At 41.0% G+C, this 23,750-nt stretch overlaps 1 protein-coding gene across 4 annotated transcripts in view; it reads right to left on the reverse strand.

Moving 5' to 3' along the window:
* Positions 1-212: 212 nt before the first annotated feature.
* Positions 213-23,750, reverse strand: part of CRCP (CGRP receptor component) — a 56,944-nt gene continuing 33,406 nt past the window's right edge. For 2 of the 4 annotated variants that reach the window (XM_070412860.1, XM_070412862.1), the window contains one exon: positions 17,599-19,443. In XM_070412860.1, the coding sequence (XP_070268961.1) occupies positions 19,294-19,443 (150 nt within the window). In that variant the 3' untranslated portion in view covers positions 17,599-19,293. Of the gene's footprint in view, positions 1,965-17,598; positions 19,444-23,750 lie in introns of those variants that run through there. The other 2 variants (XR_011471236.1, XM_070412861.1) reach the window with 2 other exon arrangements.

Genomic DNA, 23,750 nt, shown 5'->3' on the forward strand with positions numbered 1-23,750 from the left:
TGGAAAAAATATCCTTGGGTATTTACAAAATAAGAATTAACAAAATAAGAAGGAGAAGGAGAAGGAGAAGGAGAAGGAGAAGGAGAAGGAGAAGGAGAAGGAGAAGAAAGGTCAAAGGAGTTCCCACTAGCAAATCTGGGACAATTTGAATGCCAAAAATAATTTTTTTAAAATATATTTTATTGATTTTTTACAGAGAGGAAGGGAGAGAGATAGAAGGTTAGAAACATCGATCAGCTGCCTCCTGCACACCCCCTACTAGGGATGTGCCCGCAACCAAGGTACATGCCCTTGACCGGAATCGAACCTGGGACCCTTCAGACCACAGGCGATGCTCTATCCACTGAACCAAACAGATTAGGAACACCAAAAATAATTAATAATTAAATTGTAAACCATGGAAAAAATTTGAATTCATGAGTCCATACCATGAGTCCATCAATACATAAATGGGAGAAGATCTCTCATTCATAGGAGAATGCTGAGGGCAGAATGCAAAGCGTGGAAGGAGTGTTGGAGTTAGCAAATCAATATTTTGCACCCATCATGGTAAGGACTGGCATAGACAAGAATCGTCAGTGGATGCTCAATCTAGGAGGCAATTTTGATAAAAAACATGATATTTGCACGGTCTCCCCACACTGTTTATTAGTTACAAAGAAGAGAAAAAACAGCGGTTATTATACAGTGAAGTATTAAAGGGTAAAGAAAGGGCCATGATGTACTTAACTCACTTTAAGATGGTTCAGGAGGGAAATGAGTATTTTTATATTGTGCTGCTTTTATTTGTGCAACTTTTGAAAGTTTGAAATTATTTCCAGATAGTTTAAAGACCAAAGAGCCACTATATGGAAAGTCTCTGAGAGTAAAGCTCTTGAAGAATGCAGTTTTCATCCAAAGAGAGGGTGGGGGCCTGACTGAGTAATCACAGCAGATGAGGCACGGAGCTGGGTGACTCCAGCTGTTAGGACGCAGAGCTGCACCCCCAGGTAGCAGAGGTGGGTCTAGGCCTGAGGGGCCTGTTAGAGATGTTCTATTGTAACTGAAGAGGTGGATGTCTACCACGAAGCCTGATCCAGGAGGGCTTTGCAACTAGTGCACACTCCTGGCTTCATACATCCCCAGCCGGGGCCAGTCTACCACACTTAGGCCACTGTCAGCCCTGGAGAGCCGGCCTCTAGCACTGGAGATCTCCAGGCACAGGGTCAGGATCTCCTGTAGCAGCCCTGAGTGACCCTGACCTGCTGGAGCTTGTTCCTAGCTCCAGTCCTGACTCGGTCCCCTCCTGTGACCTTGCCTGCATCTGGTGACTTCTCCCTCCTCCCAGCATTCAGACCATGGCTTTCCTCCAGGTTTTCTGGCTCCGCGTGTCTTGCCCTGGCCCTGACTCTTTGGTCTCCCTATGACTCAGGGCTCTGGCTCCCAGCCCCAGGACCCACCCTGCCTATGTTCTGGTCCTCTCAGCTAAGGCCCCATAAGAGGGAAGAATAGGGATGTTTAACCCAGAACTTGCCAGGTTACCAAGACCTGCCATCCCCTGTCCTGTGAAAGGACAGCTTGGGGCTTCTGGTTCTGTGAACCCAGCCATGCCTGCAGGGCACGGCAGATACAGTGACACATGAGGCTGCAAACTGGGGATCGGTCTGAATGGCTAGTGCTCTATTTGGGGAAGTGCCTACCGACTGCAGAACACACCCAGCAAGTCATAGCTCACAGCCCTGAAGTCCGTCTGCCCTACCCCCTCTAAGTCAGGGAGTGTATGGGAAGCACAAGGGAGGAACATCAGAAACAGGCTTGCTCCATAGACCTGATGCTTGGAGTCCCAAGTTTCCGGCTAACACTTGCTTCCCAACTTGTAGCATGTGAGCTTGGAGCAGATGGTCCTGGAGTCTATGCCCATTTCCACGCTTGCTAGCTTGAGTCCTTGTGCCATTGTTTCACCTCTTCAGCTTCAGTCTCCTAATCTGTGACATAGAAATGATACATGTTACACAGTACCTGGAACATGGTTGGTGCTCAAAAATAGAAGCTGTTGATTTGAGAAAGAATCATCAATAAATGCTTAAACTAATAAGTGAGAATTTGATGAGAAAGAGGATATTTATATAACCTTAAAGATTATTTTTATAATCTCCCTATAAATTGCTAATTAATTGGGGGATGGGGGAAATAACCAAAGGGTACCCTTTAGTGAGTGAAAACACAATCCACAAATGGGAGTAAATATTTTCAAATTGTATATCTGATAAGGAATTAATATACAAAATATAAAAAGAACTGACTTTCTGCAACTAAACAACAACAAAAACAATGCAATTCAAAGTAACTGAATAGACATTTCTCCAAAGAAGATACACAGATGCTCAATAGGCACATGAAAGGATGCTCATTATTAATCATTAATCATTAGGGAGGTGCAAACCAAAACCACAAAGAGATACTGCCACACATCCATTATGACAGCTATTATGAAAATAAAACAAAAAACAGCCCAGCCAGTGTGGCCCAATGGTTGAGCATGAACTTGTGAATCAAGAAGTCACCGGTTCAATTCTGGTCAGGGCACATGCCCAGGTTTCAGGCTCAATCCGCAGTGTGGGGCGTGCAGGAGGCAGCCAATCAATAATTCTCTCTCATCATTGATGCTTCTCTCTCTCTCTCCTTCTCCCTTCCTCTCTGAAATCAATAAAAATATATATTTTTTTTAAATGTTGACAAGGGTGTGGAGAAATTGGAACCCACGTGCACTGCTGATGGGAATACAAAATGGAACAGCCATTGTGAAAAAATGGAAAAGCCACTGCAGCAGTTCCTCAAAAAGTTAAAAATAAAATTACCATATAATCCAGTAATTCCACACTGAGATATATACTCAAAATAATTGAAAGCAGAGACTCAAACAGATATTTGTATACCAATGTTCATAGCAGCATTATTATAGTAGCCCAAACATGGAAATAACCCAAGTGTTCATCAACAGATGAATGGATCAGAAAAATGTGGTATATACATGCAGTGGAATATTATTCTGCCATAAAAAGAAATGAAATTCTGATAATACTACAGCATGGATAATCTTGAAAACATGTTTAGTGAAATAAGGCAGACACTGAAGGACAAATACTGTGATTCCACTTATGTGAGGTCCTAGAATAGGCAAATTTATAGAGACAGAAAGTAGAGTAGGGGTTATGGGGTAGGGGGGAAACAGGGAGTAATTGTTTAATGAGTACAAGTTCCAGTTTGAGATATTTTAAAAGTTCTGGATATATATACTGATGATGATTACACATCATTCTGAATATTCTTAATGCCACTGAATTATTGATTTTAAAATGCTTGAAATGATAAATTTTAGGTTATGTATATTTTACTACAATTTTTAAAATGTGAGCAAGGAGTGCTAAGGTCTGAAACAATATAATTCCTTGTGAACTTTCCAAACTCACTGGTGGGGGTTCACTTCTACAATAGTGCCCCCCCTGAGAAGACACTGCTAGAAGTAAAATCACAATTGAGCAGAATAGAAAATAGAGACAAAGAGAAGAATACAGACAAAGGAAAAAAGGTCTAAATCAGGGGTCTTAAAGGGCTAGACAGTAAATATGTTTGGCTTGTAGACTATAGAGTACATGTTGCAATTTCTCAACTTGCTGATTTGGCCTGAAAAAGGCTATAAGTAATATGTAAATGAACGGGTAATGCTGTGTTCCAGTAAAACTTTATAAAAACAGGCAGCCTTTGGTCTAATTCTTGGTCTAAATAAAAGTATGGGAGGGACCAGAGTCATTAAGCCACCATATTTTTTTTAACATTATATGAAAACAACAAAAGAGGGAGCTCTGTGAAGTTAGAGAAACAATCCTTAACTACAAAACTCCTTCTAAAAGTTCCAGAAAGCTAATTTCACATAAAAATAAACACTAGAAAAGTATTGAGGTCAAATTCTATATAAAGTTATTAGGAAAAAAAAGAGCAGAATAATATTTCTATAACGATAGCACGCCAGATATACCATACATGCCCACAGAACAGCTCAAATTACTATTTTTTTTTAAATATATATTTTATTGATTTTTTACAGAGAGGAAGGGAGAGAGATAGAGAGTTAGAAACATCGATGAGAGAGAAACATCGATCAGCTGCCTCCTGCACATCTCCTACTGGGGATGTGCCCGCAACCAAGGTACATGCCCTTGACCGGAATCGAACCTGGGACCTTTCAGTCCGCAGGCCGACGCTCTATCCACTGAGCCAAACCGGTTTTGGCTCAAATTACTATTTGTAAAATCAGCTAAAAATAATTCAAAACATGAAAGATGCACAGTAAATGACATTAGAAAAACTCAGAAATGAGTAAAGAATTAGAAATAAAAGGGAAAGAACAAGGGCTACATTAGAAGACACACAGTAAAATGTCTTCAGGGAAATAGGAGGAAGGGGAAAAATTAATGGTACAGATCTCTTAAAAGAGAACAAAATGATTTGAATAAAAATGACAAATATGGAAGACAAGCAAAGAAGAGTCAATACAGAATTTACAAATCTTTGAAGCAAGTAAACAGAATAAATATAAAAATCAAGAAAGTGTATTTTAAATCAATGTATATATCTTAATATAAAATATATAATATATCAAGAAAATATATAAAGTAAAAAATTCAAGAAAATGTTCCTGAATTTAAGAAAAAAAAAAATTTGAAACTACATACACAGCAGGTGCCCAAGAATACTGGACCCAAATAATTACCACCAAGACATAGTCTAGTAAGTTTAGTGGACAATCAGAAGAGAAATCCTTGAGTATCCTAGGCCAGTGTTCGGCAAACTCATTAGTCAACAGAGCCAAATATCAACAGTACAACGACTGAAATTTCTTTTGAGAGCCAAATTTTTTAAACTTAAACTATATAGGTAGGTACATTGTTATTAACTTAATTAGGGTACTCCTAAACTGGCCTTTGCTAAAAACGTCCTCAATCTGATTGAGGTACGTTCGCTGAGGTCGACGCCTTCCAACTCTCCCATCTACACTCGTCTTGTATACTTGTTTCGTCTATCTCCTTTCCGAAAATCGACTTCTGCGCATGGGCCACGAAGTTTCAATCGCACTATATGGGCGCGCCCGCACGTGGTGTTTTGTGGAAGAGCCACACTCAAGGGGCCAAAGAGCCGCATGTGGCTCGCGAGCCGTCGTTTGCCGACCACTGTCCTAGGCCAAAAAAAGCAAGTGGCTTATAAGAGACAAAAAAATGAGGATATCGCCAGACTTTTTAACAGCGATGCTTGATGCTAGAAGAAATTAGAGTAATATATGTAAGGTATTCAAGGGTAAGAAAATGTGACCCAAGGACTGTATATCCAGCAAAACTGACTTTCAAGTATAAAGAGCACATACTATTATCAACATGCAAGAGCTCAGAGAATATTCCTTCCATGAGCTCTTACTGAAAAATACTAAATAACAGCCCGGCCAGCGTGGCTCAGTGGTTGAGCATCAACCTACTACCTGGGAGGTCATGGTTCAATTCCTGGTCAGGGCATATGCCCAGGTTGTGGGCTCAATCCCCAGCATGGGGCGTGTGGGAAGCAGCCGATCAATGATTCTCTCTCATTATTGACATGTCTATCTCTCTCTTCCTCTCCCTTTCTCTCTGAAATCAATAAAAATATATATATATATTTTAAATACTAAATAACAAGTTTCAGGTAACCAAAATGAGAAATAAGAACATAACATAAGCCAAACTAGAGAGATATGAATAAATTTATATATATATATGACCTCGGTTGACTGAAAAGGCCTAGAAACAATGATACATCAGTAGCAATGCAGATGTGGTCCTGAAACCAGGGCTTTTTGAAAAAATGGATGATTTCGGGGTAGGAAAGGTACAAGATGGCCTGTACCTCTTCTCATACCAGAGCACAAAGTAGCTCTCAAAGCCTCTACAGTTAGTCAAAAGGACACAGGAGCCAGCTTTGAAGAGGCTCCCACTGGCCAGAGGACAATTTGAACTGCATTAAGGATAACTGCATAGCGCAAAGCACATCTATAATGGGTTAAGCACCTGAGTTAATAATGGTACTTAAAACAAACAAACAAAATTTATTGGTCACCTCTGGAGAACTATTAGTTTTCCCCATACGTTCCTTCTGCCCAGGCTTTCCTTTAGAAAACTTGAAATTACAAATACTTTCTGTCTCTTTGAGATGTATGTAAATCTGTTAAAAAGTTAAATTGACTTCTTGCCAGTTTTCCATGCCAGAAATGTCTTTCCTAAGGCCTAGGAGCCATCTCCTTGAAATGTGAACTATTGTGGTAAAGCTTAATAAAACCATAAGAAACCCAAAGAAGTGGTTACCATAAAAGTCACAATTGAGGATATTTTAAGTGGAAGGAATGTGACTATATCTGGGAAAGGGCAAAAGGAGAGTTTCTGGAGTGGCTGGCAAAGTTCTATTTCTTTTTTCTTTTTTTTTAGCAACAGTACTTAAACTGTGCTATAAATTCTAAACTGTTTCACAATACAGTGGAACCTTGTTTCTCAAACTTAATTCATTCCGGAAGGCCATTTGAAAACCGAATCATTTTTTCCCATTAGAAATAATGTAAATTGAATTAATCTGTTCCAGACCCCCAAATGAGTCCCTGTTTTAACCTTTCTTATATACAGTACATGTCTATTATACTGTTTAATCTATAAACACTTTAAAAACAAACAGTACATGAAATGTAAATGAAAATTTAACAAAAAGGAAATGTACAGTAAAAAATGAAAATGTAACCATAATTAAAATCAGCAACAAAAGCAAAAAAAAAAACAAAAAAAAAACACAAAAATATTCACAGCACAATAGCCTGAGATTTTAACAGTGGTAAACTGACTCAGAATCTCGCATTCTCTCCTTTGTCACCTGAGAGATGCGTGACTGATGATACAGGTATCAGCATGAAAGGGTTGTCAGGTTGAGAAGCGAATTGTTCGAGATGGGAGACGTTCGAGAAACAAAGTTCCACTGTAATTAATTAGAATGACATGATAAGTGCTAACTACACACTTTCATTTTAAAAAACTACCATTGGACTAGGACTTAATAGGAATGAAATCAGCCTAGATCTTACCTAATTAGAGAACATTTCTGTATTAATATACAGTTATGAAAACTCAATAATAATTTCCAGTGGACAAGTTTCCACACTATGATCTAATAAAAATCTGACAGCTATTTAAAGTGTTAGAAATATAAATTTGTGACTCAATACTTCTACCTTGGAGCATGTTTTCATCTAAAAAAAATTTTTTTCTTTCCTAATTTATTATTTTCCCTTTCACCCACTCTCCTTCCTCCCCTTTGGCAACCTTCAGTGGGTTCTCTTTATCTATGGGTCTTTTTCTATTTGTTCATTTGTTTTGTTGTTCAAATTCCAAATATAAGTGAAATCATATGGCATTTGTCTTTCTCTGACTTATTTCACTTAGCATAATACCCTCTAGGGCTATTTATATTGTCCCAAATGGCAAGATTTCATTCATTTTTATTGCTGAGTAATATTCCATACATACATACAAATACACACATACATACATACACTAGAGGCCCGGTGCACAAAAATTTGTGCACTGGGGGGGGGGGGGGGGGGGCGGGGTCCCTCAGCCCGGCCTATGCCCTCTTGCAGTCTGGGAACCCTCGGAGGATGTCCACCTGCTGGCTTAGGCCCGCTCCCTGGGGGATCAGGCCCAAGCTGGCAGTCAGACATCCCTCTGGCAGCCCGGCAGTCCTCGGGGATGTCCACTTGCCAGCGGGGAGCAGGCCTAAGCTGCAGTCGGACATCCTTAGCACTGCTGAGGAGGCAGGAGAGGTTCCCACCACCACCGCTGTACTGGCAGCCGTCAGCCTGGCTTGTGGCTGAGCAGAACTCCCCCTGTGGGAGCACACTGACCACCAGGGGGCAGCTCCTGCATTGAGCGTCTTCCCCCTGGTGGTCAGTGTGTGTCATAGTGACCAGTCATTCCCAGTTGTTCTGCTGTTAGGGTCAATTTGCATATTACCCTTTTATTATATAGACTAGAGGCCTGGCACACGAAATTCTTGCACAGGTATGGTCCCTAGGCCTGGCCTGCAATCAGGGCCATCTTCCCCAGCTGCATGCAGCCGGCCCCGCCCCTTGCCGCCACCCACCCCCCGGTTCCCCATTTGCCATTGAGTGATCAGAGCCTGACGGCTAAGGGAAGGGACCAAGAGGTCGGCTGTTCCTGCCCGCTCACTGGCCCCACCCCTGCCACAGGTCACCCTCTGTGTGTGGCATGACTGGCGGGGCAGAGACCTTGGCCTGGAGCTGCCCGCATACCCTGCCACCCACCCCTGGCTCCCCGTTCACCATCGGGCGATTGGAGCCTGCCGGCCGGGAAAAAAACAAGAGGTGGTCAGTGCACCTCATAGTGACTGGTCCAGAGGTCATTCTGGTCATTCTGCCGTTGGGGTCAATTTGCATATTACCCTTTTATTATATAGGATATTTTTAAAATCCATTAGTCTATCAATGAACACCTAGGTTGCTTCCATATCTTGGCTATGGTAAATAATGCTCCAATTTGGTTTTCTTTGAATACCCAGAAGTGGTATTGCTGGGTAGTTCTATTTCTTGACCCGAGTAGCGGTTATAAGGATATTCTCCTTATAACTCATTAAGCTATGAATCATAATATAAATTCTCTTTATAATCCAGCTCCTGTAATTTATGTTTGATGTGGGGGTTTTTTATATCTATTTTACAATTTAAAAAAGGTAAAAAAGTTAAGATTATTTAGTCCTTTAATCATTGCTTTCTCAAAACACTCTGCATGGAAGTAAAAGAGATGTGACTTGCTAATGGATTGGATGGAGGTTGGAGTCAAGGGTGACTTCTAGATTTATGTAATAGGGCAAGGTAAGGATTGCAAAAATGTAAGTCCACGCAGAGATGGCAGCTAAAAACCAACACATGTGTCTAGTTTATAGTGAGGAGAGAATACTTCAGAAGAAGATTACTAGGAAGGGCTTTCTACAGAAGGGAGGATATGAGCCAAATCTTGAGTTAAAATTTGGATACTTGAAAAAGGCATAGAGTACAAGCAGATGGCACAGTATACACAAAAGCACAGAGATGGGAAAATACAAAAATATCTTCAAGGAATGTTCTTTCATTCACTAACTTCTCCTCATCCTTCTACTCATTCTCCCAGACTAGGTCAAGTTTTTTATTATATACTAGAGGCCCGGTGCATGAAAATTCATGCACTGGGGGGGGGTGTCCCTCAGCCTGCCCTGCCCCCTCTCACAGTCTGAAAGCCCTCAGGGGTGGGAGTCGACCCGGTGATCAGGGGAAGGTGACGCCCCATCACACTTCTGCTGCTGCCACTGCCAGCAGCGCAAGCCTCGGCCGGCCCTGGTTACCTGAGCCTTTGGCGGCCCTGGATGGCTGGGAGATTGAGAGGACTGGGACTCTGGAGGCAGGCGTCCCGGCAGGGCTGAGGGGACTGGGCACCGCCATCTTGTGGCTGTGGCACAAGATGAAATAAGGCAGACACTAAAGGACAAATACTGTGATTTGTCATCTTTGAGGGCATGGCAGCCAATTAGCATATTCTCTCCTTATTAGATAGAACTAGTACTCTCTTAGCTCATTCTCATTTCTAACTCTAACTGTAGTTGTAATTAAATAATGAACTATGAAACTGGTCATTTAGCATCTCTCCCCCTAGAATATGAAGCTTTCTGAAAGCAGGGACACTGGATGACAGTCATATCTTATCCCCACTGCCCAGTCCTTGGCCTTGCATGGTAGACACTCAATAAAAATTTGTTGATTAATGAATGAGGGAACCCATTTGGCTGGAATGGAGGGTTTTGCAAAAGACTAATAAAGTTGGAAATTTTATAGGGGGCCAGAATGTGAATGACCGTCCTAGAATACTTAGATTTTCATTGTTTTCTTTTTTTACTTGAACAACATAAATATATTATCTCACAGTTCTGGAGGCTAGAAGTCCAAAATCAATTATATTCACCAATTACAGGTGTCAACAGAGCTGGCTCCTTCCGAGAGCTTTTTTTTTTTTTTTTTTTTTTTAAATATATTTTATTGATTTTTTACAGAGAGGAAGGGAGAGAGATAGAGAGTATAGAGAGTCAGAAACATCGATGAGAAACATCAATCAGCCGCCTCCTGCACATCTCCTACTGGGGATGTGCCCGCAACCCAGGTACATGCCCTTGACCAGAATCGAACCTGGGACCTTTCAGTCCGCAGGCCGACGCTCCATCCATTCAGCCAAACCGGTTTCGGCTCGAGAGCTTTTTTTAGGTCTCTCCCCTTGGCTGTCCATGGCCATCTCCTGCATGTCTCTCTTCACATTGTCTTCCCTCTATATCTGTGTCCAAACACCCCTCACCCCTTTTTGTTGTTGTTGTTAATCCTCACCAGAGGATATTTTTTCCACTGATTTCCAGAATGAGTGGAAGGGAGGGAGGGGGAGAGAGAGGGAAACATTGATGTGAGAGAAACACATCAATTGGTTGCCTCCCGCACGCACTCCAACCAGGGCCAGGGATTGAACCTGCAACCCAGGTACGTGCCCTTGACCAGGAATCAAACCTGAGATCCTTCTATCCACAGGCCTACACTCTAACCACTGAGCAAAGCTGGCCAGAGCCAAATGTCCCCTTTTTATCAGGACACCAGTCATATTGATTAGGACCCACCCAAACGACCCCATTTTTTATATCTTTATTTTTGAAAGTATTACAGGCGTCCCATTTTTTTCTCCAGTGACCCCCTCCATCCTGCACCCCCCTAGCCCCATTTTTACTTTGTTTCCTCTGTAAAAAGAATACTGTGTCCAAAATCAGGCCACATTCTGAGGTACTGGGGGTTAGAACTCTAACACATCTTTTTTTCTGGAGGAAACAAATCAATTCATAAAGCATAGCTAATTCACACTCAACATTTAACATTCAGAGGTTTTACTTAACATAGATTTCTGTGAAACTCCCTCCTTTCTTCCTGAGCAGTCTCTTTGTTACATGCCCCTCCAAATGTGTTTGCATATGTTTGCTTCCCTCTCTCTTGGTATTTATTAAGCAGTATTAATAAGGAACTGCATATTGTCCCTAAGAGGACTCATAAGTGCCTTTAAAAGCAGAGATATTCTACATTATCTTTGTATTCCATATGCCTAGAACCACTTTTAAAATAAAATCTACAACAATCTATACTTTTCTAAATCTTAATTTACCTTGGTCAAAATAGCAAAATAAAATACCTTTAATATTTTTCAAATAAATGTATTTCATATTAAATATACAAATCTTTTACTTTTTAATTTTTTAAATTACTTCACTTTTGAATATTGCTTAGGCAAATAGTACAGCTTATATTCTAAAATCAAATTAATCAACCCTACCTGGTTTGGCTCAATGGATACAGCGTTGTCCTGCAGACTGAAGGGCCCCAAGTTTGGTTCCAGTCAAGGGCATATGCCCAGGTTGCGGGCTGGATCCCCAATAGGAGGCGTGCAAGAGGCAGCCAATCAATGATTCTCTTTCATCAATGATGTTTCTATCTCTCTCTTCCTCTCCCTTTCTCTCTGAAATCAATAAAAATATTTTTAAAAATAAAATAAAACCAAATTAATCAGAATATTGAACCTCATATTCTTATGTAATAAGATTCCAATTCTTTTTTTTTTTTTTTTTCAGAGAAGAAGGGAGAGGGAGAGCTAGAAACATCAATCAGAGAGAATCATTGATTGGCTGCCTCCTGCACGCCCCCTACTGGGGATCAAGCCCGCAACCCAGGCATGTGCCCCTGACTGGAACCTCTGGGTCCGCAGGCTGATGCTCTATCCACTGAGCCAAACCGGCTAGGGCAAGATTCCAATTCTTAATTCAAAGGTATATTCTATGTATGATAAGTGGTTTTCAAAGTACATGATCCTACAATCAAAGAAAGTCAATCTAAAGCATAATTGGATTGACTATTGGAATGGGTGCCTGTAGCCCTACCCCTTTTCCTGCTCTTGAGACCCAGGAGTAGGCTTCTCAAGTTCTCTCTTAGTATACTGTTTAAAGGTTGAATAGAATGCAGTGCAAAAATTACTAATCAATAGCACAGAAAGTAAAGACATTAAATATACAGGAGGTCCTCGGGATACGTTGGGGATCCGTTCCTACGGTGCAACGTAACGCAAGGAAGTCGGAACCCATGTATATTGCTTTCTAAAAATCCTTGTTTGCTCTATGAACCAAACAAATCATAATCTCTGAATTTTAGTCTATGTATCTTTGTATTCTACATTTAACTTTCTACTGTCATAATCTAATATTGTATGTATACAGTTCAGAATTTCAGCTGCCACAATTTAAACCAATGCAATAGCTTCCATTAAACTATTAGAATCAATCAACACATTCTTGGCATTGTGATAAGAGAAACTCTTCTGTTCTAGGAGGCTCAGAGCCAAATTGGTGTTGAGTTTTAACTACACCAATAATCTGGGTTACTGTATCTACCCCTCTGCCTTCCAAAGCACGGTTTTCAAAAAATCTTTAGTGGGGTAAAGTATGCATAATTTACCATTTTAATCATTTTTAAGTGTACAGTCCAGTGGCAATAAGTACATTCACACCATTGTGCAACCATCACTACCATCATCTTTAGAACTTTTTCATCTTCCCAAACTGAAATTCTATACCCATAAAGCAGTAACTCCCCATTTCTCTCTAAGGCAGTGGTTCTCAACCTTCCTAATGCCGCAACCCTTTAATACAATTCCTCATGTTGTGGTGACCCCCAATTTCATTGTTACAAATTGAACATAATTAAAGCATAGTGATTAATCACAAAAACAATATGTAATTATATATGTGTTTTCCGATGGTCTTAGGTGACCCCTGTGAAAGGGTCATTCGACCCCCAAAGGGTTCGTGACCCAGAGGTTGAGAACCACTGCTCTAAGGGCTTCTTTCAAAGAAGTTATACAGATGTTCCATTTGCTTGTGAAAGGATGCTGAACCACACTAGTCATTAGGGAAATGCAAATCAAAACCATTAAGATCCACACCCACTAGGATGGCTATTATAAAACAGAAAGTACAAGTGTTGCTTAGAACATGGAGAAATTAGAATCCTTGTGCATTGCTTGTGGGAAAGTAAAATGATAATTATGTAGATTTTTTTCTTATTGAGTTATAGGTGTTCGTAATGTATAAAGAACTCCTAGAGTTCACTCTTTCCATTGTCTTGGTTCATAAACTAGTAATTACACTCCTAGATTGGTTCAGTAAATGGGGAGCTGACCTTGCTGCCTGCCTTATGTCCCCTCCCGTCAATGCAGGCTTCATATTGCAACTAGAGTGATCTCATGTATGATACAAGCACATCCCTTTACCAAAGAGCTGTCTATTCCTAGTTTCCTTTTCCAGTCTCCTGTTCTATTACTTCTCACCATCCCAACACATACATAAATCCCACTATTCACATGCATACACCCTATGACAGGATACTTGCCCCTGTATCACTGCCCATGACTATGGAAATAAGTCAGGGTAATTCTGGGGATTGCTCATGTCCCTCTAAATAAAAAGGTAAACTGAGGTAAAAAAAAATGGTTCCTGGTTCTTTTCCTTTTATTACTTTAGAATAAGTTTGAAGATAGTTTTGATACAAAACTTGTTTATTCCAAAAAAACATATTTACTAGTATAATAAAACTAGAGGCCCAATGCACAAAAATTCATGCAAGAGTAGGCCTTCCTTCCCCCAGCTGCCAGAACCAGCTTCCCTCCAGCACCCGGGACCCGGGCTTCCCTCCTCCAGCCGCAGGCAGGCACCAGGCATCCAGGCTGCTTTCCACCTTCGGCCGCCGGCAGGCACCTGCAACCCAGGCTGCTTCCCTCCTCCAGCCACCCACAGGCACCAGGGACCCGGGCTGGCTTCCCTCTGCCCTGGCTTCATCAGGAAGGATGTCCGGTCTAATTAGCATATTACCCTTTTATTATAGACCATTGTAGGAGCTCTAAAAAAAGAAAAAATAATTACTTATCAGATGTACTAGTATAATTTGCAAACATTTTTTCCCATTCTGTTGGTTCCTTTTCATTCTCTTGAGTGTCTTTTGGGCATGAAAAGTGTTAAATTTTGATGATGGCCAATTTACCTATTTTTCTTTTGTTGCCTGTGCACATCCAGGAAATCATTGCCAAATCCCATGTTTTGCAGCTTTTCCCATTTTACAGTTTAAGCTCTTACATTTTGGGATTGATTGGAAACATTCTGGAATTAGATAATGATGATGGTTGTACAGCCTTATGTGACTATACTCAAAAGTATTGAATGGTACATTTTAAAAGGGTAAATTTTATGGTAGGTATATGAGATATATCTTAATTTTAAAAAGATACAAAAGGATCCCCAGGCAGTTTTGCTTTCTTTTATCTCCTTTGTCCATTGTGTGATTAAATAAGGTTGCTGATTCCTTTCAGGGTATGTGATCCAGTTTATAGTTTACTGAGAAATAATCAATTTACAGTGTTAATTTGGTTTCAGGGGAGAAAATGATTTAGCAAAGAATATACTGGAGCATTAATTTATTCCACTCTGACAAGGGTACAAGCTCTTGAGAGCTGGTATGGTTACATAATGATTGATTCGAGAAATGGAACCCATTATTTTATAAATGAGCCCTGAATAACTGGGAAGTCATCTGAGGTGGCAGTGGGTCATACTATAATTTAAGCAAAGAGACAAGTTAAATATTTGGGTAAAATCTAACTGGGAGTCAACTTAATTTTTAAACAGCTCAGTAGCACCCTCCTGACAGATAACTAAAAAATCTCTCCATGTTAACACTACGGTGTCGGGTGAATTTCCCGCCAAAATATAAGATGGCGGTTCGCATACGCAGGTAGGTATCTTTGTGAACGGCAAACAAACAAATATTTGGTAATACGCAGTTACAATCGGCCCGAGTTTACACGTTTCCCGCACTCCACCGCAAATCTATATGAACCGAGTTAAGACGGCTCCCGCGGAGTACGCGCAATTCACGCGAGCTGACTTAACTCGTTTCCCGCAATCCAAGTGTTAAAAACAAGAACTTTACCTTAAAAGAAAAATAGAGCCCTGGCTGAGTAGCTCAGTTGGTTAGAGAATCATTCAGATACACCAAGGTTTTGAGTTCAATCCCAGTCAGGACACATACAAGAATAAACCAACGAATGTATAAATAAGTGGAACAGATCAGTGGTTTTTTTCTCTCTCCCTTCTTCTCTAAAATCAATTTTTTAAAGACAAACAAAAAAAGACATATCTTTTTAAGAAAAAAATTTCTGAGAGCCTACAAAAGTCAAATAACAAAGGCTGGTAGACCTAAAAATCTAGTCATTGGGCCAGAGACCTGCATTAGTTCTCAAAAAACCTTACCTTCTTCATATGCTTGTTAAACAGTAACCTTTGAGGCCAAAAGTCTTTCTGAAAGGGTTTACTGAGCCAAATGCTAGCAAGAAAAAGCACCAGTTCCTGGTGCATGTAGCCTAAACCACCAGCAGCAGGGGTAGATGGAGACAAGCATGTCCACCATCCTGGAGATGACAGGGCTCTTTTATACAGTTTGGGGAAGAAAGATTAGGTTGTTTTGAAAGAATTTACATGGCTATAGATAAAGGAATTGGGAGGTAAATCAGAGAAGTTCTGGAATAGGTGCATAGTCCCTAAAAAGAAGTACTTGCTACTTTTGGATTGGTTGTGGGCAACAGCCCAGAAACAAGATGTGGTAGCATGTGGTGGTTGTCTATTCTCTAAAAGCAGAAAGTGTAGCCTGGAAATTGATTCAAAATTTCAACATACATTCAGGAATATGAACAGACATTTGTTTGTTCTGGCCCTCGGCTCTGTTAACTGATTAACCTCCCTGCTCTCTCTCTCCCATTCTCTGGCCTGCTGCAATTAATTAGGACATTTCAGAATGTTTCTCCTGCCAGGCTGCAGGGCCTGTACCAGCTTCCCTGAGTGCCGTCTCTCCTAGTGACCGAGCTGGGCTTCAGCCTCCATGTTTGGGACAAGATTTAACTGTCGCCGAAACCGGTTTGGCTCAGTGGATAGAGCGTCAGCCTGCGGACTGAAAGGTCCCAGGTTCGATTCCGGTCAAGGGCATGTACCTTGGTTGCGGGCACATCCCCAGTGGGGGATGTGCAGGAGGCAGCTGATCGATGTTTCTCTCTCATCGATGTTTCTAACTCTCTATCTCTCTCCCTTCCTCTCTGTAAAAAATCAATAAAAAAATATATTTAAGGACACAGACAACAGGGGGATGAGAGCATGAGTGGGGGGGGGGGAGGTTGGGGGTTAATGGGAAATGAGAACACATTTGTAATACCTTAACCAATAAAGAAACTTAAAAAAAAAAAAAAATATATATATATATATATATATATATATATATATATATATTTAAAAAAAAAAAAAGATTTAACTGTCAACTACACATTCAACAACTTTTACACACAAATGGGCATACTTCTTTCTTTTTAAAGAACAAAACTGGTCACATGGTCAAAAACTGAAACCATCCTATCTAAAACAAAGGTTATATGCAAATTAACCATCACTCTGTCACAAATATGGTGGCGCCCAGTCCTCTCAGCCCCACCGGAGTCCCCCAGTCCTGGGGGGAGGGGGAGCCACTGAGAGTGGGCAGCATGAACGGCCTGGCAGAATGCTTGCTTTGTCGCCGCACCTGGCTCAGGCCGGCCCCCTGGAGCCAGAGCGGACATGGACAGGGACGGGTGAGCTGGCCCGCAGCCTCTGGCCAAGCATGGGCCTGGAGAGGAGACGGTGGGCCTGCCTCCCACCTCCCTCGGAATCGGCGCGGGTCCTTCCCGGCTCCCGCAGAATGAACACGGGGGCGCGCTGCAGTTCCCACCGGCTCCTGTGGAAGCAGTGGCCGGCCTACTGAGTACAATATCACAGGATGGGCTAGTAGTATAGAATATAAAATGAGAAGTGATTCTCCCAGACTCCCCAGTTCCCTTCCCAAATGTTTGTGTAAATTATGACTTTTTCTTTCTAAAATGTTCATTATTAATGTGACAGGAATATTACACAGAATATGGTTCTGATAAAAGGTAAGTATTTCAGAGTCTGTGTGGTTTAATCAGAAACTGAGGCTACATTCAGATCCCAAATGTAGAAACTAAAAATTTTCCTGAAATCCAACATAGAAGTTAGATCTAAGTAGATTCAATTGTTTTCTTAATCATACATTTTAAACTCCAAGTCATATTTCACTTGATTTCTTTCTATCCATGGCAAAACAAACTCTTCAAGATCTATAAAAATAACACAAGTTGACCCTAGACAGTTTGGTTCAGTGGATAGAGCGTTGGTCTGTGGACAGAAGGATCCCAGGTTCGATTCTGGTCAGGGTACATGCCCAGGTTGCAGGCTCAATCCCCAGTGGGGGGCATGCAGGAGGCAGTCAACCAATAATGCTCTCTCCCTCTCGCTTCCTCTCTGAAATCAATAAAAATATATATTAAAAAAAAAACAAGTTGGCAGTCACCTGGAAACAATTTATTATTAAATGGATTAAGCCTTAAATCCATCAAGCAAAAGAATCTAACACACTCATGGTTAAGATGAAACAATACATAAGCACATGTATGCCTTGACTAACAAAAACAGCCCCTGGTAAAATTCCCAATACTCAAGAAAGATTTAAAAATAAATGTCCTGTTCATTTAATGTTGCCTGTAAGCAGATCTCCCTGATCCTTAGACGATAAGGTTAAGACTGACACAATTACAACTGGGAGAGGGAAGGAGGTAAAAAAATAAAAACCTAGAAATCACAGGGAATGGGAAGTAATCCAATTAACAGCAGCATTGAAAATATGTAATCTTACAATAAATGAGTGCCAATTTGGAAAATTAATGTCTATGGCCATTTTCTTCCCCAAATAGGGAGAAGAATGAATGTGGGAAATTAGATTTGCTTTCAATATTCCTAGGACCAAAAGCAATCACATATCTGGGAGCTACTAAACTCTCTAATGCTTAAATATTATTAACAAGCTCTTCACATAATTATCAAAATATTTAAAAAATTTAAAAACTGAAACCCTGCAATAGCCAATAAATTCAAATTCTCATTAATCAACCTCTATTTCTTACATATTCTATGAAAAGAGTGCATAATTGTACCCTTTTTAAAGATGCAAATAATTTGCCTGTTGTGCAAATGAAGCTCACCTAGTCTCCAAGGAGGCACCTGCCCAGGGCAGTCAGAAAGGCAACCAACACTGCATTTGTTGCCAGTCAATGAGTTTGAAGTGCCTTTTCAGTTGGAATGAGCTGTGCCTGAACATTTAAGACTAAATAGTGGGCTGGTAAACAAAGCCCATGCCATAGAGGAAAAGGGCCTTTAGACCTGATGAAGGGTTGGCAGACCAATTCTTTATCTCTGCCGTTCTTGAAGAAAAGATTCCTCTAAGGCAGTGGTTCTCAACCTTCCTAATGCCGCGACCCTTTAATACAGTTCCTCATGTTGTGGTGACCCCAATTTCATTGTTACAAATTGAACATAATTAAAGCATAGTGATTAATCACAAAAACAATATGTAATTATATATGTGTTTTCCAATGGTCTTAGGTGACCCCTGTGAAAGGGTCATTCGACCCCCAAAGGGGTCGTGACCCACAGGTTGAGAACCGCTGCTCTAAGGTGAGCCAAGTTCAGCAGCTCACTTTAACCTAGAGCTGGTCTAGGAGTGATTAGCCATCTAACTGGATTCTGCTAACTCAGTTCTCATCCCAACAGCACTCTGGCCCCTGCTTGGGAAGTCCCTGAGGAAGCAGATGGAGCTAATTTGTAGGACAGCCCACAAAGGCGACGCAAGTATTGTACTAGCGGCATATAAAGGACTTTCCCACAACTGTGGCAAAGGCCACAAAAGAAATATTTTTCCCACAGAGGGTTCCCCAGTCATTGTCCTCTTTGACTAGGCCCTCCTTTCTTTAGCTCTCTGCCCTGACAACCTCAGCCTGTCTTCACCATGTTTCTTCTCCTGGATGCAAAGATATTTCTCTTCAGCTTATTTTTGAGAAAGGCTTATTTTTGTGATTTACCCAACTAACTAACCATGAAATCAGGTCTGTTGGAATAGAGGGTAAAACTAAACAAACAATCCTCTATGTCTGAAAAACAGCTGCTGGCCTTTCAACTTCATGAGATGCCTGGCCCAGCTGTGCTCTTCTATGCCGGGTCCTCTTCATCCATTGTCACGTCATAGCCGGTAGTTTTCTTCTGCTCAGCCTCTGGCCCTGCAGGCAGAATGCTTGTGACCGTGTGGAGGAGTGCTTCGATCTGCTCCTCTGTGAGCCGTTCTTCACTCTCTTCCACCATCTGCAGAAGGAAGAAAGCCTCTAGGGTTACAAATGAGCCTTCTAGGCTGGGCCACCCCATGTCATTCCCAGTCCCAGCCCAGCCTCTTAGCACAGAGCTCAGGGCAGGTCCAGAGCCTCCGGTCTCTCGGTCCTCTCCACCTTGGCTCCACAGGAGGGAGAAGCTTGATCAAATTTCAGGGTAAGCCAGTGCTAGTGCTCAAAATGGGTCAGTGAAAAAGGAGAATTGCATATTAGTATTTTTCTTGAAAGAAAAAGAAAACCCTAACAGTTCTATCCCTATATACACATGTGAATATGTTGTATATGCAAAGAAAAACTCACCTCTGGGGAGTGCATGGTGCTTTATATATTTTTGTATTTTGCAAGTTCAACTATAACTTACAAACTGTAGCAACAACTCATCTGATGATTCATCAGGAGTCTGATGAGTGTCACTGGAAAACAATCCCATACTGCCTCATCAATGGTGCCAAGTGGTTTATATATTTTTTCTAATCCTCATTAACCCCACCACCTAAGAACAGCTCTTTAGGGAGCTATGTGCCTGGTGCTGCACCTTACACTTTACTAGTATGTCCATTATTTCTTTTAACCCTCACAACAATCCTGGCAAAGGGCAAACTAGAAATCCAAGCCAGGCTTATCCAACTCGAACACACACCACTGGGCCTTAGTCTCCTCCTGAGAATGCAGAACAGGAGTGTGATGAGTGACGCTGGAAAACAACCCCACACTGCCTCATCAAAGGTCTACTTAAAGCCTGGCTTCCGACACAGTCCTGGAAATCTGAACACACAGCCGATACCCACAATCATGAGCCAGTGTCTAAGCCTCACCTCTGATTCTCAATATGTTATCGAATACAAACATAATGTATAGTCAGCCCCCTTTTAAAAATATGCAGGCAGTCACATTGTTTAAGCACATTCACTTGGTGGCATTAGCTGTCTATTGCAAACAACCTTTTCAGCTGAAGGTGTCCAGGGTCCTATTCTATGGCATTTCCCACAGCAATCTCTGACATCTGGCAAGTAAGACCAAAAGGAATTCTAGAAAGAAATCCAGTAGATTTAAGTAAAGAAAGATGGCAAGCTAGACTTACAATCCTGAAATCAGTCCACTGCCTCACTTTACAAATAACAGTATAGAAACAAAAGAAGCCCAGTGACACATCCAAGATCATACTGCAAACTCCTGAAAAAACATTAGTCTCTTCATTCATCTTAGTCCAAAAATGTTTCCACAACTAGAGAATAACCCCGGGAGGTCTAGGGTAGGGAAAATACCAAGTGAACCAATGAAGTTAAATCCTATCACACTGTGAAATAAAATGTCCACTGTCTAATGATTCAAAGGCTCAATAAAATAACTTCTTAACTGAACAAGAAACAATCCCCAAAGCCCATTTTTAAAATCAGACATGCAAAACGGGTCCATGAAAGGACTAACACAGACTGCCTCCAAAGAATGAAGGAAGAGGAAGGAGGGATATATCCAATCTGATTTAATCCTGAAAAATGATGATCTCCATTTGAAAAGAATGTCTCCAAGTTTATGAATAACTGGCATAATGCAGTTGATGGTAAACTACTTCCTGCCTCAGGTGAGAGGGTGAAGGAGCTCTGAACTACTGTTAGAAGAGTGACAGTCTCCACGAATATCTGTGTAGTGCCCCACAGATTGTGAGGGGCTGTCACCGAATCACTGCCCCCAGAGCTTCTCAAGAACACTGCACATCAAGGCAGGACAAATTTACTGGTAAGTGGATGCTTAGCATTACAAGGAAACTTGACCTGGGTCTCAAAGCAAGTGGGGGCAAGGTTTTTGACTTTGCATCCCAGCTCTTTCTAGAACACCATGCCTTCCACTAGGAGGTTCTATCATTTCCTCTCTCAGAGATGCTATGCTGTACGGCAGACTACTATAAAGTCCACTGGTTAAGAGTTTGGTTATGCGACCTCTAAGAGGCCTTCCCTTTCAGAAAACCAAACAAGAGAACCTCAATAGGCCACCTTCTTGCATCCCAATCTCTGGGTTTGGCAGATGCAACACTAAGATCAGGTGTCAGCGAGGTGTGTTTTTGGCAAAAGGGCTGATGAGCTTCCCATTTAGCCAAATTTGCCAGGAGCAGCTTTGATTCGCACATGATCCTCAGAGATAATTATAGTCAGGAAGTTTTCTTTTCAATCCAAGATTCTCAGGCCCAAATAAAGAAGTGCAAAGCACCATCTCAACATTCTGATACCAAAGGTTTCAAGTTACTCAGAATATAAAGGCAAATGAAATTTTAAAATCCAAAGTATTTGCAGATGGGTCAACATAAATGACAAATGTCTTTAATCATATACAGAGATTATATCAATACCCAGGAGCTGTCAAACTGAGCTGATGAACTGTTTCTCATTTTAAGCTGTCAGGCCTAACCTCCTACTTTCCTCAAATATCTCAAAATCTAATAGTTACTGACACTTTTAGCTACTTGACCCAGGAACAGTTCACCCAACCTCTGTAAATTTCCATTTTCTCTAATATAAAATGAAAGTAATGTGTATAGTCAGGACCAAACAAGAACAAATACTATAGTCTTTTGTAAGCCATAAAACTCTATATAATTCAAGACATTTTATAGTCACTACATTATAACAGGCATAGATGGCAGTGCTGTTCAGGACCATGGCCGGTGAGGTCATGGGTTCACTGTCCTATCTTCAGACCAGAGGGCTCAAAAGGGAAGAAGAGTCACAGAAGCTGGGTGGCTTCCTCTTCTTCAGACAGATCTGAGGATTGCAACAAATCATGGCTGAGGTGTAATTAAAAAAGAGAAATTTCAGCCCCTAAAACTGAATACTAACAAATGTTAGATGCTGAGATTACTTCTAAATTGTAAGCTTTAGATGAGGAAAGTCTCAAGTCCTCTGCAGTTTCCACTCTCTGTGAAACCCAACTTCTTATTCCACTCTGGTGAGAAGAGATACTGCTACAAGCCTTGGTAAATGATTTGCTATCTTTTACAGCCAAATCCCAGACTGGGAAAACTCTGGATATAAAATGGCCCAACTACTGGGAAACAACACACATAATTTTCACCAAGGAAAGGCGAAGAGAACGAACAGTCTGAGGGGATGCAAAAGTACATGGCTTGGAGGAACACAGTAAGACTTGTGAATTAGACCCGAATCAGCCACTCACTAGCCAAGATTATGATGGAGGCATTAAAGGTAACATATACAAAGCCCCTAGCACCACGTCTGGCATACAATAGGTATTCTTAATAGCAGCTAATTTTACAAGTAATGATAGAGCTTTGTACAGGCTCTGGGATGAGGTCACATTAATCCTCCTCATCTCTTCTCCATCTGTCCTTAAGCCATGAATAACATATGTTGCTGATTAAAGCTGGAGGAGACATGCCATGTGATCTTTAACCCAGAGGGAAAGGAATTAGTTTCTTGCTGTTTTGTTTGTTTTTTCTCTTTTCCAAGTTGAATCTCCAACATACACACAGTCGAAAGCATAAGAATAATGAGGGTTTAAAATGGAGTCTTTGTGTATCCTGAAGACCAGTTACCCAGAAAGGCACCCTTTGTGGAAGGAACTTTTCTAAATTTTGAGTACATTCTGAAGGGCAGAAGTAACACTACAAATACAATAAGTTTTAGTCAAAAATTAAATACCCCATGACCCTTTAAGGAAAGAGTTTTTTTGTTTTGTTTTTTAAACAATTCTAGAGATCATGGGTATTATTGGCCATTTTCTTCCACACTTCTCTGAAGGAAATTTGACAAAGTGCTAAATACTTCTAAAACTGACTTTGGAAACAGTTTTATTCTCATTTTATTAATTCTCCAGCCAAAGTTTTTCACTGTCAGTTGAATGGCCTGCCTAATATTTGTAGCTTAATGATGCTCTTTGCTCTTTACAACTGAAGGAAACAGCAAGCCAATACAGCAGACACTCATCTGTAACACTGGACCTCATTTTCATTCTCCTTAAACCACCTCAGCTTTCTACTCCAGTTGCCTCCCACAATTCTGAAACTTTATGCTGTGACTGCAATTTAGACTTTTCAAGTGATGAGGCTCCTCTGAATGGTTTTATGCAGGGAAATAAGATCATCAAATTTGTGGTTTTAGAAAATGAACTATATAGTGCTGTGGAAGATAGACTGAAGGGGCCAGATTGGAACAGGGAGAATGGTGAGGGGATAACTGAGATATGATGACAGAGAGTGATGCAGTGCAGTAGTGAAAGGAAGAATAAGAGATAGAAGCAACAGAACCTGAGGACTAACTGAATGTGATAAAA

This window comes from Myotis yumanensis, unplaced genomic scaffold (genome assembly GCF_028538775.1).
Source record: "Myotis yumanensis isolate MYYU_CA2020_CCGP unplaced genomic scaffold, mMyoYum1.0.hap1 SCAF_4, whole genome shotgun sequence".
Classification (NCBI taxonomy): Eukaryota; Metazoa; Chordata; class Mammalia; order Chiroptera; family Vespertilionidae; genus Myotis; species Myotis yumanensis.